The sequence below is a fragment of the Emydura macquarii genome, unplaced genomic scaffold, assembly GCF_026122565.2.
Source record: "Emydura macquarii macquarii isolate MOO-44397 ecotype Brisbane River unplaced genomic scaffold, CSIRO-AGI_Emac_v2 contig_212, whole genome shotgun sequence".
Taxonomy (NCBI): domain Eukaryota; kingdom Metazoa; phylum Chordata; order Testudines; family Chelidae; genus Emydura; species Emydura macquarii.
This window is the reverse complement of record NW_027130349.1, coordinates 8,301,987-8,318,248: the sequence shown is the minus strand read 5'-3', so window position 1 is coordinate 8,318,248 and position 16,262 is coordinate 8,301,987. Positions and strand designations below refer to the sequence as shown.

The 16,262-nt window shown below is 37.9% G+C and overlaps 1 protein-coding gene across 2 annotated transcripts in view; it reads left to right on the top strand.

Moving 5' to 3' along the window:
• Positions 1-4,850, top strand: part of DLGAP1 (DLG associated protein 1) — a 571,137-nt gene extending 566,287 nt beyond the window's left edge. Inside the window, exons 15-16 of one of the 2 annotated variants that reach the window (XM_067547338.1) lie at positions 409-561; positions 3,552-4,850. In XM_067547338.1, the coding sequence (XP_067403439.1) occupies positions 409-561; positions 3,552-3,761 (363 nt within the window). In that variant the 3' untranslated portion in view covers positions 3,762-4,850. Of the gene's footprint in view, positions 1-408; positions 562-3,551 lie in introns of those variants that run through there. The other variant, XM_067547348.1, reaches the window with a different exon arrangement.
• The last annotated feature ends 11,412 nt before the right edge of the window (positions 4,851-16,262 follow it).

Sequence of the window (16,262 nt, the reverse complement as noted above, 5' to 3'; positions counted from 1 at the left end):
AAATCCTGATATCAGTGAATTCAACAGGAGTTTGGCCATTGACTTCAGTGAGGCAGGATTTCAACCATGTAGACCCCTTGGCTGTGCCCAAGAGTGCCTCTCTGCCATTCCTGTTACAGAGGGCCAGAAAAGCAATCTTTGATGGGTAGCTAGAACAGAGGCCACTGACTTCAGGGAGAAGCTTGAATTTTCTAGGGTACACCTGGGGTCAGAATTTAGCCCATAATCTTTATAAGTAAAAATACTAGTAAGGAGTGCTCTTTCTCATTTCTATTAACTTCCTCTAAGTGTCTCACTGATCATTTGAATCCAAGAAAACTGCTTTGTTGCTGAGGTTCATAGCCATTTGCACAAATGCTTTACATTAAAAGATACTAAAGCCAAAATATTTTTTCTTCTGTTGTACAGAATCCTAATGCACATCCAAGGCCGACCTCCCAGGATTTAGCAGGGTTTTGGGATATGCTCCAATTGTCCATAGAAAATATTAGTATGAAATTTGATGAACTTCATCAGTTAAAGGCCAATAATTGGAAACAGATGGATCCTCATGACAAGAAGGTAGAACAATGTAGATTTTGTATGCTTCATTTAAAACCCTGCACAAATACTGGACAAATTAAATAGTAGTCCTCTGCGTACAGCACTGATGTTAAAAATGTAAAATGAAGCTCGTATCAAATTAATTTCACTGTAATGACAATGTTTACATAATAATCATCTGGGATATTATCTGTAATATGTTTCAGGCATATTTTAAAACCAAACCTGTCTTTGTGAATTGGATAATGGGAATGTAGTACTTTGTTAAACGTTACATTTAATCATACTTAGATGATCAATCGTTGGAAGGAACTGCCATATATATTGATTCTTAAATTTAAATAAATCACATTTCTGGTGCATATTATTGCATATAGCAAGAGTTCAGTTTACTTGCACGCTCTAGGCTGTGTTACTGAGAAAACTAGGGAAGTACTATAATCATCACTGACTTTGGTAACCAGATCATAAATACAGCGATAAACAAACTGCCATCATACAGATGTAAAAACACACTTCCTAAAAGTTGCATGATAGTCTGTCCATGTCACTTTTTTGTTTGTTTTCTTTTGTTTTTTAAATGGAAGTTCTTGTAATCAGGTTGATTTTGCTGGTAGTGTTATTTTTCCAAGATATCCCAGAAATCATTTGTAGCACAGGTAATTTTTTTAACATAGTTTTCTATCGTTGCCATAAAGAGACCATGAGATTTCTAAGTGTGAGCCATATTCCTCTTTTCATTCTGGTTTGGAATATATCCTTATTTTTTCTCCTCACCATCAGGAGAGTTGATCAACAGGTCATACAGCACCTTGGGGAAGCCAGAATACAGTTCTCCAAAACTATTGTTAGCATAATTTATTATTTAATGAACCCACAAGTGTGCTAGAAACTTCACAGAAAACACTTAAAGACAGATCTATGTCCAGAGGAGCTTGCAATCTAATACCCTGCTCCTGCTGCCCATCTAACTCTATGACTGAGTTTCCATTAATCGCATTAGGATCTGAAATGGGCACTGACTGATGAATATGACATAGGTAGGGATATAACATACACCAAAAAAAGGTAAGGAGGGCACCATTTACAGACACAGGTTTATACCCTTGCTCAAGTAATATATTCATCTGGGTGACCCAGGCAGGTGTCTGGATTACCTGCCCCTAAAAATTGCAAGATGACAAGCAACAAGCACTTTCTTTTGGACAAATAATAATACAAATTTCCACAAATCTTCCAGCAGGAAGGTTTGAAATACGGTTCTGTTAGCATCCTAGTCCCATCAAACAAGACTAAAAAACCATATCCTTTGTTCCTGAGTTAGGAGTTTCAAATTCCAGGTTAATTCCAAAACCTCAGAGGAATACCATTAGTGTTTTATTTGGGGGTGGTCAGTGTTTGTTTTCTTAAGCCACAGTATAGAAGTCATTACTTTTTAATTTGTCTTTCTTGAGAAGGAACTATAAAACTGCGAACATACGTGTGCACGTGCTCATGTACCATTTTTCATTAGCTTCTAACACAGTAGAATGTGTCCAGTCTACAATAAGAAAAGAGAGTTTCACGAGAAATGTCCCTTTTATTTTCCTTGAAAACATTTCAAGGAATTCCCATCAATGTGAAGACTATAAAGGGTTAAAAGAAGTTAAGCAGTACAAAAGAAAGGATCATATGTATTATACAACCTACAGTAGGAAGGTAGAGGTTTTGCACTTAAAGAATTACACTGACTTTGTTTCTGTTTCATTTGTCTGTGATTTTAAATTAAACTATTCATCTCCTTATTTAAAAAGAAAGAAAGAATGAAAACTTTCTCTGAAATTGATATTTGCATTTGCCTCTGTCCTCTCCCCCTTTGGGCTCTTGTTAAACAGCATAGATTAAACTTTAGATGTAGAGGAAAAAGCAAAATATGAATAAGTGTAAGTAGGCACCTTTATATTTCAAGTAATGAAAGCTGTTGTGATCAACTTGAGAGCAAACTAAAGATAAGAATGGTATCTTTGTAGTATAATAAAATCCCTACTCTCCAAAACCATGTTCACAAGTTGGAAGGGGATGTACTTTAAAAGACAATCTAAATTAACTTGTCAAACCTTTATAACTGCCTGAAATTCAGAGCTGAATGCACACTTTTTTTGAAGCCATCCCTCTTTGTTAACCATGTGTCTTTGGCTGCCAAAGTGATGATTAGTGTATGTTTTCTCAATGATTTTTTTTTAAATTTCCACCCGTTTTTCAGTTTGTAGGTTATTGTAATTCCTAATGCTCATTCAGCATGGTGCTAAATTTTAAGAATTTTTATAGTAAGACATGAAAAGTATGGATTATTTGAGCTATTACCAAGATTGACCACCACTAAGCACATGTTTTTTATTCCTACTGTGGTACACTAACTCCAATCTGCTAGTTTACATTACATTTATTGTGTGATATATATCCATTAAATTTCAGTGTGTAAGCCCATCTAGTGCTGTGTATGTACTGTGTGTAAGGGACACGATAATTTGTATATTTCAGTTCTGTAAAACAGATTGCTGCTATAAGTAAATTAATTTTATTAACAAATCCTAAGAGTTTGATAGGAGTTGGGTTTTTTTTAATTACATAGTAGAATTTATACATTAGGTTTATGAAACTGTATTACCTTAAATAGTGCTACAAAGTTCTGTTTAAGATGCTCTCCTTTCTAATCCCTGGCACCAGGAGGAGGAGTCTGGATTCCCCAATGGGAACCGCATTAAGTGGTTAGCTATGGGAGCTTCAGGCGTTTAATACACACCGTACCTGTGGAGAACTAGCCCTGCTATCAATACTACCCTTTGCTTTAAGCTTACATTATTTTTATGAACCCTTGAATACAAAAGCCAGTTCAATGAAGAAAAAAATGCAGATAAGAACTAACAAACCTTAGGTAAAATGTGTGTTCTAACTACTGACATATCCTAGTTTTTTCCAAGCTTTCCCTGAGAAGCTGTATAATGTCATTAACCTTCTGCTTTGATCAGGAGAGAAGGGTCCCTCCTCCAGTGCCAAAGAAGCCAGCGAAAGGTCAGGTGCCACTCATACGGGAACGTTCTCTGGAAAGCTCACAGCGTCAAGAGGCCCGGAAACGGCTGATGGCTGCCAAACGAGCTGCATCTGTCCGCCAGAATTCAGCCACTGAGAGTGCCGAAAGCATTGAGATTTACATCCCCGAAGCCCAGACCAGGCTATGAAGGGATTCCACCAGGAGGACTCTCACTGGCAAGACAAATCTCTTGTATAATCTGCCCCTCTAGGTTCCTGCTCAAAGCCACCATTAAGTATTTGTATTTCTCTTTCTTTCTTTCTTTCTTTCTCTCTCTCTCTCTCTCTCTCTCTCTCTCTCTTTCTACATAATCCCAATGATCCCAATGAATTCCACTTTTGTGGTGTAGTTGTCAATCCTTCAAGAGATGTCCTCTAATAACCCTTGCTTTCTAAGATTTGCCCATATCATCATAATGCTTTGTCACATGTATTGATGCTACCACCTTGCCTCATGTAAAAAAGTACAATCCTTCTTTCTGTTTAAGAAATAAATACAGAACTCACAAACACACACACACACACACACACTGGTATAGTAAATACACCATTTAACTCATTCATGATCTTTAGTTTATCTAAAGTTAGTCTGTTACCTGGTGTACAGCAATATAAAACTATAGAGTATTTTGGAAATTCAGCAATGCAGGGTGATCCTTTGGGACTCTGCCGTCTTCCTCATTAAAGATTAAAGGAACTATGGCTCAGATTCCCTTCTTTTTATTACTATTATTTTTTAAGCAGATGGCGCACTTTATTCTAAACCTCAGAATTATATCTCACCTGAATTTAAGAAGTCACAAAGGGTGAGGTAGGGGGAGAGAGAGCTGTGTTGTGATGAAAAGGAGGGAGAAGTAAATCCTGCAGGTGAGATGGCGAGGGACAAAAAAGATCCTGTGAAAAGATACCTGCACACTCACAGCTGCACAAACTGCCTCATTTGTATTTCATCAATCAGTACTTAAACATTTTGATCAGCAGAAGATTGTAAATTCGATCTTCCAGGGAAATAATCTATTTTGAAAGGCAATAAAAAGGCAAAAAGAAAGGAGATAAGAAGAAATGATGGTTGAAGATAATATAAAAAAGGATTTTTTGTCAAAGTATTAAGAATTTTTAAAACTGTACTGTATTGTCAATTCCTATGGTATTGTATTGTATGAATTATATTGGTTAAAAAAAAAAAGAAAAAAACAGCTTGGTTTTGTTGATGTCTTAATCGTAGTGAAACTATCAGATTTCACACACAAACACACCCATCCACCCTTGTTACTGAAATACTGTAAATGGAATCCATGATGTTTTTCAAAGCAAGACTTTGTTTTGTTTTATACACAGCTGGTTGTACGCTTCAGGTCAGACTGCTTCCATCAGATGGTTCATATCTGGGAGTAAGTTTTTCCTTTAGTCTCTTTTTTAATAATATAAAATACCCCATTTTTCAAAAATAAGGATTTTTCACAAGCAGTGCGACCATAATGAGTCTCTATTTTTTCACTAGACTAGCTTTGGCTGTCATTTTGAAATCATGAAGAATATGCATTCCCTAGCCTTCAGCAGTTTATTTCATACTTAGGGTAAAATCCTGCCCTTGCTGCTTAGAGTTGCACTGATGGAGAAAAGTGTCGGCTGTGTATTAGTGACAGTAGCCATTGTGCCCACACAAGGCAGGATGTCTCGGGTATGTCACTGAAAATGAGCAGCTGGCACATGCTGCAGAAGTCAACATTAGTGCTAGTTGGCCGGACCGACTTGGCCATTCCTCATAGTCAGCAGACCACATGCCCTTTTGGGACTGTTGTGTGTCTTCTGCATAGTAGCCATTCCTCATTATTTGTGCTCTCTTGAGTTCTAGGTTAGAATCCAGCCCTGCTGGTTCTTCTTATGATCTCTTCTCCCACTTGGATATCCCTGTAGCACAGGGTAGGTAGGGTGTGACCCTTACAAGAAAGGACGATCTTTTTTCTCTAACCTGGAATAGTGACAGAGTCCACTAAGTGGTGGCTACTGTGTACTTTGCCTCCAACCAAAGTTGGCTGTAAATGCCCTTATTCTTTAAACAGTCTTAACATTCTACCTGTGAAAATTCAAGAGCATAGTAGCTTTAATGGTGTAGCTCACATCTTAAAACATTTGAAATTCCCACCAGAAAGTTAAGCTCTTGCTAAAAATATACATCTAAGATCATACCAGACAACTTCTTTTAATCTAACATAGCCAGGTGCTATTTTAATTTCATTCAAGAAATTAGGAGAGGTAATAGGTTCTGGCACCAAATAGTTCCATAAAAACATCGTAAAACCACTAGAGAATTTGCTACCTCTCAAAGCCATTGATATCTGAGCTATGTCTTTATAAACAGGGCACAAATATTTACTGCTGTGGTTTACAAGATAAGGGCTAATCATTTAATATTTAAAGGACTTTTACCTAGAGTGATCAGAAATCCAGTGTAACCCCATTGAGTGCTTCATGTTAAGGGAGCTTTGAAAAGTTGACCCTATAAGCATTTGTATATCAGTGTATTTGCTAGTTTTGAAAAGAACCCACTTCATTTAGCAGCAATGAAAGCTCACAGTGGTTGCAGTATATATAGTGCCAACTGCCACTTTTGGTCATATGGTCATGTTAAATATTAAAAATTATTTGGAACTCATTTGTACTAAGATGTACAAAGCAGCATTCAGGTGAGGATCCACATTCATAACTATGTTTCAGTTGATTTGAAGTTTTCTGAAAAAAGAGTTAAGACTTACATTGAGAAGTGGCTACAGAAAATTATATAAAGGTTATGCCATAGTGAGTTCCAAAAAAGAGAAGAAAATGGAAGCCTTTTTAGTCTTGTACATTATGAGTCACATTTATATATCATATGATATTTTTTGGTATTTACTTTAAATGAATCAATTCTTAACTGAATGCCTGCTGATTCATAATGACTGTGGACAGGCCATTATAACATTTGCCTAGCTTTACAGCAAAATTTGAAGTGTACACTCAATTTAGAAATTGGTAAAACAAGTTCTGCCCCCAGAATGCCACTAGTTAACGACTTGTCTCATTACATTTTACCACAGACACATTTGTTACAAAATTTATTTTAGTGTAAGTTTTAACTATTTATTTTTAGTCTACTCTCCCCAAATGTAAACTAAAACTTACTATATTCTGTTTAACTTGGTACAAAATTGTTGCTTTTTCTTTTTTCACCCTCGGGAAAATTTAAAAGAAAAAAAGGTTGTTTTTTTGTCTCCTGCATTGAAAGTTTAAAAAAAAGTATCTATTATATTTTTTGCAGATGTTTCCATAAAATTCTCATAATCTTTTTGTAAAGAAAGATGAAGAAATGGATTAAAGATTTTTAATATTTGAAAAGGTAAATAGAAATAACTTATTTGTAATATATTTCAGTTTATTTATTGGTGTTCCTTTAATGGTCTGATGTGCACTATCACTTTTATTTAAACTTTATCTTTGTGATTTTACTGTTTCTTTTTTTTTTTTTTTTAATTTTTAAATTAATATTTTAAAAAATAACTGGAATGTAAAAAACTGGCCTACCTGCATTCCCAAATGTGATTTTTAAAATGTTTTTGGTTTGGAAAAAAAGGTACAAAATTGAAAGCCTTTAGATGGAAGGGTGGAGAGCATTTTTAAGGCTTTATGAATTGGGTTTTCATAGGATTATCTATCTAGTTTGTGAGTGGATAGAAAAATGTAAATAGACGAACGTTTCCCACAATGTAAAAAAAAAAAAAAAAAAAAAGAGCAAATTAATAAAATAATTAATGCACTGCTTGTAAGAGCTGTGGGTTTTCAATGCAAATTCACAATCCCACAACTGTAAAACTTATTCATTTGATGTGGTCACGTATAAAAGCATAACCACCAGAAAGCTACTGTTAAGTATTCAGAGCTTTAGATTCTGATTCTGCAAAGATTTTGCATGGGCAACTCATCTCACATGAAGAGTCCCATTGAGCTCACTGGAAATAGTCACTTGAATAGAGTTGCTCACATACGTAAGTGTTACCAGGATCCTTAGAAATATTTTCAAAGGCAAAGCTAAATGGGGTTAAGCCTCATAAAGACAACAGAAGTTCTGCTACTGAATTAAATGAAATGAGGACAAGCCCTATGTCAGTTTATTTTTCACCACACTGCGTCTCTTAATGCTGTAATAACCTTTGTTTGTGGCTAAAATATGATGGTGAGACAAATTGGCATAAGCAGGTACAGCTGAATTCCTTTCAGTGGAATTCTGCCCACCTACACCCCAGTTAACTTTGTCCAGTACATGTGGCAAATGTAATTCTTAAAGCAATGCCATCTGAATTCTAATCCTATCATCTCTATTTCATAACAATACCAACGAATGCCAACGTTTTAAAATAATTCAGGCTGTGGATTCAGTATATTGAGGATAATTATTTTAATTTCATGCCTGCACTACACAATGTAGTACCATACCTTATAGTGGTTAAGTCAGTTACATTTAAATTTGTCCACCCTCATAGGGTCTGACCTCACTAACTGCTTGTGTTTTATAAGAGACAGAGCCTGAGCCCAGGAAAAATAGTGTGGAGGTTTGTGTCAATGATGTGCTAGATGGGGACCCATTGTTAAAGCTTTACTACCAAACAGATGGAGAGAATTTCCCTTTCTTTGACAGACTTCAGTCCTCTCCAAATACAGTTAAACTGTCTCTACTAGAGCTGATATCCCTGAAGTTCATAAAAATCCTTCTGAAGTAGACTTTTTTGCATTCAGAATGGACCAGAATGCACCAAATAGTGGATATTTTCAAACTGTTTTCCAGAGGGAGAATGTACAGATCCCTTGCACAAGGTCTTTACCCTCCACCCCACCCTCATAATTACTCAAAGGTGAACACTGTGTGTGCTAGAAATACACTTGGTCTATTTTCCAAGACCAAATTATGACTACTTTCTGCAAGCGTGACTTAATATCAGGTTGTTTGCCAAGCAGTCTTGTTTTCCTGTTCAGTTATGGTTCTAGGAATGCATTTTTGTTTACACTAAATAGCAAAATAATAAAGTAATAGAATCCCACTCCCTCACCCATCATCTGTGTGAGCATACACCCACCAAGTACACAGGCGTCAGCACAAGCTATGAGTTAATACATTTGATAGGAGCCCCTCGTTAAAATATTGGCTGTACATCACTGGCCTTTATCATTGAACACTTTGGCTTACGCTTAGCTGTTTGGAGCAGTCACACATTTCACTCAGAAAAAAGTGACACATGCCGTTAATCAAGGCAAAATCCTATAGTTTTTTGAGTTTTATGAGTCATTGAGCACTGTGGCGCACTATACAGAGGAACAAAATTGGGTGAAAACTGGCACCTGGACCTTCCTTGTCTAATGTAACAAAGCTTGGTGCGGTTCAACCAACAAAAAGCAGCCTACTGTCCTTCCTCTTCAAGATATTTGAAAGAAAAATGACTAGGTAACAATCCCTGGCAAAGTAGCAGAGGTCAGATTACTTTAGCTGGTACACCAAGTCATGGGTTAATACAGCTGTCAGTAAAAATGCACCTTGGCTAGGACAATCTTTGTTTCAAGTACTACACAAATAGAGCTAGGCTCCCCAGCATGTCATGAAAAGCTTGTGTTTCAAACAACTAACATTTCCCCCAAGTGTCAGTACCCACATTAAAAGTACTTCTTTTGTGTGTGTGCTGCACCAAGTTAAAAAAAATATTCTGTCCTTCCATGCACACCATGAGCATACATGTGACACATACACATTCTCTCACTCTCTCTTTTTAAGATGCTTTTGTGCAGACAGGAGAGGCTTCATGGTTCCCTGCTGTGTTCTTGCTTGGATATTGTGTATAGCAAAAGGTAGATGCTATTATTTTATTCAGCAGGATTTGTTTGGATTTCAGCTACTAATCATGATGTGATTGGCATTTTCAGTGAACTGTCAGATTTTCCCACGCGTAGCACTGATCTTCAGTTGACAGCCTCTCACTAGTACAGATTAATACAGCAGGTCTTGTATTTCTCTGTGAGACATATTTACAGTCTACACAAAGACAAAAAGACAAGGAAAGGAATGGGGCTTCCTGGTAATTGTGTTTTTCATGGTTCTCTTCATTGATCCAGTAACAATATAATCATAGAGACAGAAAAGCTTTATTAGGTCATCGTGTTAATCCCTCTGCCAATGCAAGATTGTTATCAATTATGCTGTGTCAGGTAAAGCCTGCCTTTAGTGATTTAGCTCCACCCAGCAAAACCAAGTGGGAAAATTGAGCTGTGACACTGACATAAACTGCTCTGCATGACTCATCGTGAGGCCTCCATCTTCTCACCCAGGAGGGAACAATCCCAATGGCTGGCTGCCTTTTCATCCAAATTGAAAGGAAGCAATTATGGGCTTTGCCAGCTCCACTGAGAGAGAGAAATATCTGAGAGTTTTAGATTCTCTTGAGGATTCAAACAATACTCAGAGCTTCTAATGGGGCTGCCATTCTGTGGAAGGTACATTTAAGAACTGTCCAATGTTCAGGGAAAGGAACTGGCCTTGACCGGAAGAAAAAAGATCAGGCCAGAATGTGAAGAATAGTCTGAGTGTATCACATGTAAAACCACACAGAGTAAGAAAAGTCACTTGAGTAAACTCTCTGCTGAAGTTAAAAACCCATTATGATGATCATAACATTATAACAAGGGAAACTGAATGGCAAATACATGATAAGGAGGAACTCCTTTTACAGTCCATCTTCACAATAGACAATAATTTATTTTAACCATGTATAATTTTTCCAGTTCTTCCTCTCACTGAACTCTGGAGAGAAACCTACAGGGGATCCTTTATCAACATTTTGTCTTTGAAATAATGTGGCCTACTTTTTACGATTGTATCTGTTACTGGGGCTCAGAAATGCTGCCTGAGGTAACTGCATGAGCATGTGATCATTCTTGGACTACTGCAGTTCTTGAAATACAGCTGAAAACATTCCTTTTATATTTTATAAAATCTTGGCAAACAAATGAAATAAAGCTTTTAAAAACCCAGTGCATGGTGGGAGAGTTTAGACCATTCATTAAGATCTTCTCTCATACCATTTTCATTTGATTTTTTTTTTTAAATGATCTTCACTGCAACAGAGTACACAACAGTTCCCGGGAAAATTCAGGAAGGAAAGTTTTCCACCTTTCAGAAAACAAGATTGAGTCATTGGGCCCAGCTTCAGTAACATATATCCTAGACTTAAGATCATTGATATACCAGAGCATTAGGATGCCTAATCCCACCATTAAATGATTGACATCGGAAGGGGAAGCTGGTACCAGTGATGGATCATAGGTTATGTACCTATGGATTATGATGCAACAAGCACTGGTTGCATGGCTGGCACCAGGAAAGAAATGGACACCTCACATTGTCCATAGTGATGCCATTGGTATGAGCAGCTGAAGCAGAGAGCTTCCAGTGACAGACTTGGGAAGGGAGCAGCATATTGATAAGGGAAAGAGAGACAGAGCAGGGGAAAGAGAAAGATGCTGGAAGGCAGAGGATGGAGAACAACAGTACCATTAAGTTTGGCACCGGATCATTGCATCAATTTCATTTGTAACCCAAAGGTTTGCCACCACTCATCTATAAGTGCAACTTAAGGCAGGTAGCCCTTATGTTCCATGAGCCTTGTACCCAGAGATGGAATGTTCTGTTTCACCCATTTTCCAAGAACTTGTTTCTTTGCCATTAAAAGCAGTTTCTAACCATCCTGCTTTAGTGAAGAAATTTCAACTTCCCAAAACATCAGTGCCAGCATAATGATTATGGTATTGTTGGCTGATTGATAGTGTGCTCTTGTAAGCATCGCAGTGCATCAGAAGTGCTGAGCACCCAAAAATCCCCTTGAAGTCAATTGGCGCTGCAGATGTTCAGCGTGTTTGAAAATGTGTGTGTTATGTACTGTGACAGGGCCAGACCTGATGGCTACAGGAGAGTAGTGGAGGGTATCTATATTAGCCCCAGGATCAACAAATCCCTGTTCCCTGGGTGATCCAGCTGGGGCTACTCCAGGGCAATTAGGCCAATTAAGTCAGCTGAGGCCAATCAAGGAGCTTGCCCCAGCAGTTAAAAGCCTCCCTGTCTGGCAGATGGGGGCAGCTGGAAGGGAGTTAGGAGAAGTGGTGCTACAGGGCGAGGCACAAACACTGTTGCTACCACAAATCCAAAAGGTACCAGAGACAAGGGGGGTGCTCGTCAGGGTACGGCCAGGGATTCAAGGCATGCAGGCCTGAGAGAGAACCACCCCCTGCTAGGCACATCGCCGGCATAGCCGAAGAGGGCGCAGGACCCATGAAAGGGCAGAACAGGCTGCCCTCGCTACAGTACATAAAGAGGTCATTGCACACCACTGAAGTGCAGCTGCCTCTGGGATGGAATGTGGCAGCTGTTTAACACAAGTGACAGTACACAACAGTTTTAGGACAAGAAGAGCAGACCAGTGCTATATGCAACTGAAACTGTAGGGGGGATTCAGGTAGACAGACTAAGTCTCATACACATTTCACACCAGTTTAATTCCAATATTTGCCCTTAATGAAGTTACTCCTAATATACACTATTGTAAGAGAAAGGAGACCGCCTCCTGTGTAATTTCCATTTTGGAATTTGCTAGGACAATGATGATGCATATTAGCTCCTCCCATGGAATATGTGCTTTCATCAATTTCCAAATGAACCTGAAACTCTTTTTCTAAAGTACCTGCATTTCAGGTCATGATCATATGCAGTGGAACAAGGTCACTGCGCTTATTCTCCACATAGTAAATATTGTGGAGATACAAACCACCTGTTTTTACATTTTTTAATCACTGATGCTGTATGAATGACTGTGGCTTAAGATAGCTAGATGGCTTGTATCACTCCAAAAGACTCTACAAAACTAATATTTAATATTATTTCTCTAAGTGTTAGCTGACAAAGCAACTTCATTTAGTTTACATCTTTCTTTGCAATAGTATCATGACAACAGCAGTGATGTCTGCAGGAATGTACGTAAAGCTGGGAACTCAGCCATATGTTAGCAAGCCGCTCTGCACGTCATACAGATGAGAAGTGCTATGTGAGTGCATAGTGATATTACTGATTTTTTTTTTTTTTTAGTTATTGTCAATTAGTTTCCCCCAGCAAGAGCTCAGGTAAGCAACACACAGTATATTCATCTGCAACTGCGCCAAAATAAAAATAACAACAAACATTGTCAGTGACAGAGAGATGAACTTTTAAAATAAAATGGCTGTCAAAATGTAGACATTTGTCATTAGATTTTAATATTTACAAAGTAGATAGTGTGCATTTATCAAGTTGAAGATGAGCTATAAATGTTTCAAACTGAAAATGCTAGTGATATATACTGAATACCCCAATCAAACAGGGCACACAAGTTAAAATTAATGGGCAGTGGCCTCATGCAGTGGCTGGTAAACATGAGCTGAAGCTCCAGCATCCAACTGATGACACAAAACAGCTGCCACACAGCCAATGTGCTAAATATTGGACTTTCCTAAACTGGTAAATCCAAATGCCATCCAGCTAACCAACAACTGAGATTCTGCAATTTCAAAATCTTTATGGCCCTTTTCCTGTTCACATACCAGTAAGCCATGGCAACAGAAAAATTACGTCTTACCCAATAGCCTCTAGTCAGGCTCATTCAGAAATTATTGCAAGTGTAAGAGAAGAACTAACTATACAACTTCCAGGTTGCAATAATGCAACACAGGTTGGACCAGAAATTAACTTTACTGATCATGAATGAGGACCTCATTCCTTACTTCTGGATCCAAATGCCATTCAAGTCTTTTCCTATCTTTGAGGTGGCCCCATAGATTTACAACAGACAGCGTGGAATCCTGCTTTCAGCTACACCTCTGTGTGGGGGAATTATTCCATTTACACTGCTTTTACAATAGAACTTAGAATCTGGTTAAATTCTTCTGCCTGTTTCACTAGTGTAAATCCAGATGTTGGCATGACAAATGATATTTTTCCCACTTGTGGATGCAGAATACTTGGAACCATGTATAGCATCATATACAGCTAATCTGTGCAATTCCCCCTCTCTTGGTACTATCTAGTTCAGTTGAGTTTAGTCCTAGCACATATTTATCTACAGAACTTGCAGTCCAGTTACCCCTTTATGATTGTGATAAAAGGAATATGACCAGACCAACATCCCAGAGTCTTAACACCCAAAGTTTTTTTTTTTCATCATGATGATGCTTTATTGTCACACAATATTATTTGCCATGGTACATAATTAAAATTCCATTCAAGCAAACTCAGAATTTAAAAAAAAAATGTATAAATACTGTATTGACTTTTAGTTCCAACTAGGCTAAGAGCCTTGGTGTGCTATACACTGCAAAGTATTAATAGTTCCTTGCCCTGAAGCATTTACAAATAGTCCTTTACCCAATTTAATATGGCTGTGCTTTTGAGGATTTATTTATCTATCTCTATAAGAGTTTGATGGGAAGGATGGTCCAGTGGTTACGGCACTAACTTAGAACATAAGTGACTGAGTCAAGTCCCTGCTCTGCTACAAACTTCCTGTGCAAACTTGGGTAAGTTACTTAGCCTCTCAGTTCCCCATGTGTAATATCGGCATAGTAAGAGTTTCCTATCTCACAGATTAAAAATACATCTATTAAACAGTGAAGTGCTTTAAGATCTACTGATGAAAAAGTTCTAGATACGAGCCCGGTATTATACGGTATATAAGAGCCAGGTAGTCCCACTAATTATTCCTCTTTAATATATTATTAGGCTAACACTAACAGTGTGCTAGACACTTTACAGCATGGTATAAAGATGAAGTTCTATGCACAAACATATTTAGAATCTAAATAAAATGTTACTACTTATATAGACAATCCCGAGCTAGTCCTTTTGCAGAGGCTGTGTTCATACTAATAAAAAAAGTCTTACAAGTTCAAGTGAAACACTTCTGACCAAAAATTATTTTGCTGTTCCTGAACAAGGACATTGTGCCATTTAAGAAAGCTAAGACCAGCTGCTCCTCCATTAATGGAATGGACTAATTCCTAAACAGCTCTCCTAGTGAGGCAGGCATAGTGAATAGCTGTTTAAAAAGCTACCGGTGGGCCTCAGGTGAGTTAATGCTTTTATATATAAGTGCAGGCAGTTTAGAACACCCAGGAGCCATTTATGGCCCATATCCAAGGAGCTGAGTATAAGTAGACTCTGAGACCCCACTGACGGTGTGAATGTTTGCAAAGGAAATGACAATTTCTACAACTGTGAGTGTCTGTGTTTATGTACATGTTGGATTTCCTCCAGCCGGGGAGAAAAATTTTGCAGACACATCTGGGCACTGCATTGCCCAGCTGAATACTGCCATATATCAGCTAAACACAACTGTTTCAAAGTTCAAAGTTGTAAAAGGCTTGTTTTTCCTAAGATTTATATACTGTCACCTGTGCTGGCAACAAAAAGATGTTTACTGGTTTTGAAAAGCTATGTAATTTGAGCTGAAGGAATAGTAAGGTGATTACAACATCCCTGCATTCAACAGTGTTTGGTGGTTTGCTGTATCATTGCTCTTGATCTGTGAGACGTAGCTCAGGTTTAAAAAAAAAAAAAAAAAAAAAATGAAAAGAGTGAGTTTTCCACAGGGTGGGATAAGCACAATTTATTAAAGCAGGGGCCCATGTAACAAAAGGAAACCCACAAAATCAGATATAGTATGTGCCTATGATTTCTATGAGCCGAAGTCTCTGACTTAGGAGATGCTCAGCTTCTGACAGAGCTCATGCTGCTCTTTACAGGAAAGAACAAACCTTTTAATTACGGCTGTTTGTACAGCACACCAGACACTTTTATGTACCATCACAAGTAGTTCCGGCTGCATTGTGCAAACACTGCTGTGCCCTCTCCACACACAGTAATATGACAATTCTTGTTCCCTGTTTTGAAAAGTGCTGCTGAGGCCATGAAGCGGCAACTACAGACAATTTCCCAAGGTCTGGTTAATGTTTCAGCACCTAACCATCACAGATTGTACTTTGATCTTACACACAGCACATTATTGGTTATAGGTTTGTTTCCACCACTTCCCTTCTTTGGGGAAAGCAGAGACCAGGGAACCTCATACAAAAGTGCTGATCTCCGCCAGCTTTGGCGTTCATGGATAACCTATAAACATTGCAATGTTGTCAAACACAGACATAACTTTGATTTCTATATCCACACTCTGGTATTGTTACACATCAGAGACGAGTGAGTCACAGCTGAAAATTTTGAATATAGTTTCACTGTCAGCATTTGACAATGCAAAGTTCTTGTTTCTTTTGTAGTGAAAAGCGCTATGCCAAACTTGTCTCAATGATTGTTTTTAATTAGTGTGGTATATCACAGGAGGTAGTAATGTACATCAAACATAGATTATACATAACTTTAATGATTAACAGGGAAACAGGAGAACAAAGAAAAGCCTGTGCTCAGTTTAGCTGCTGCTGCTATGTATAATGAATGGTGTCTACATTTCTGTAGCGGCATACTATATGCAGGTAACAAATAATTAGCTAATGAAGACTCTGTAGGCCCAACAATGTATCCCTCAGGCACAAAAAGACTG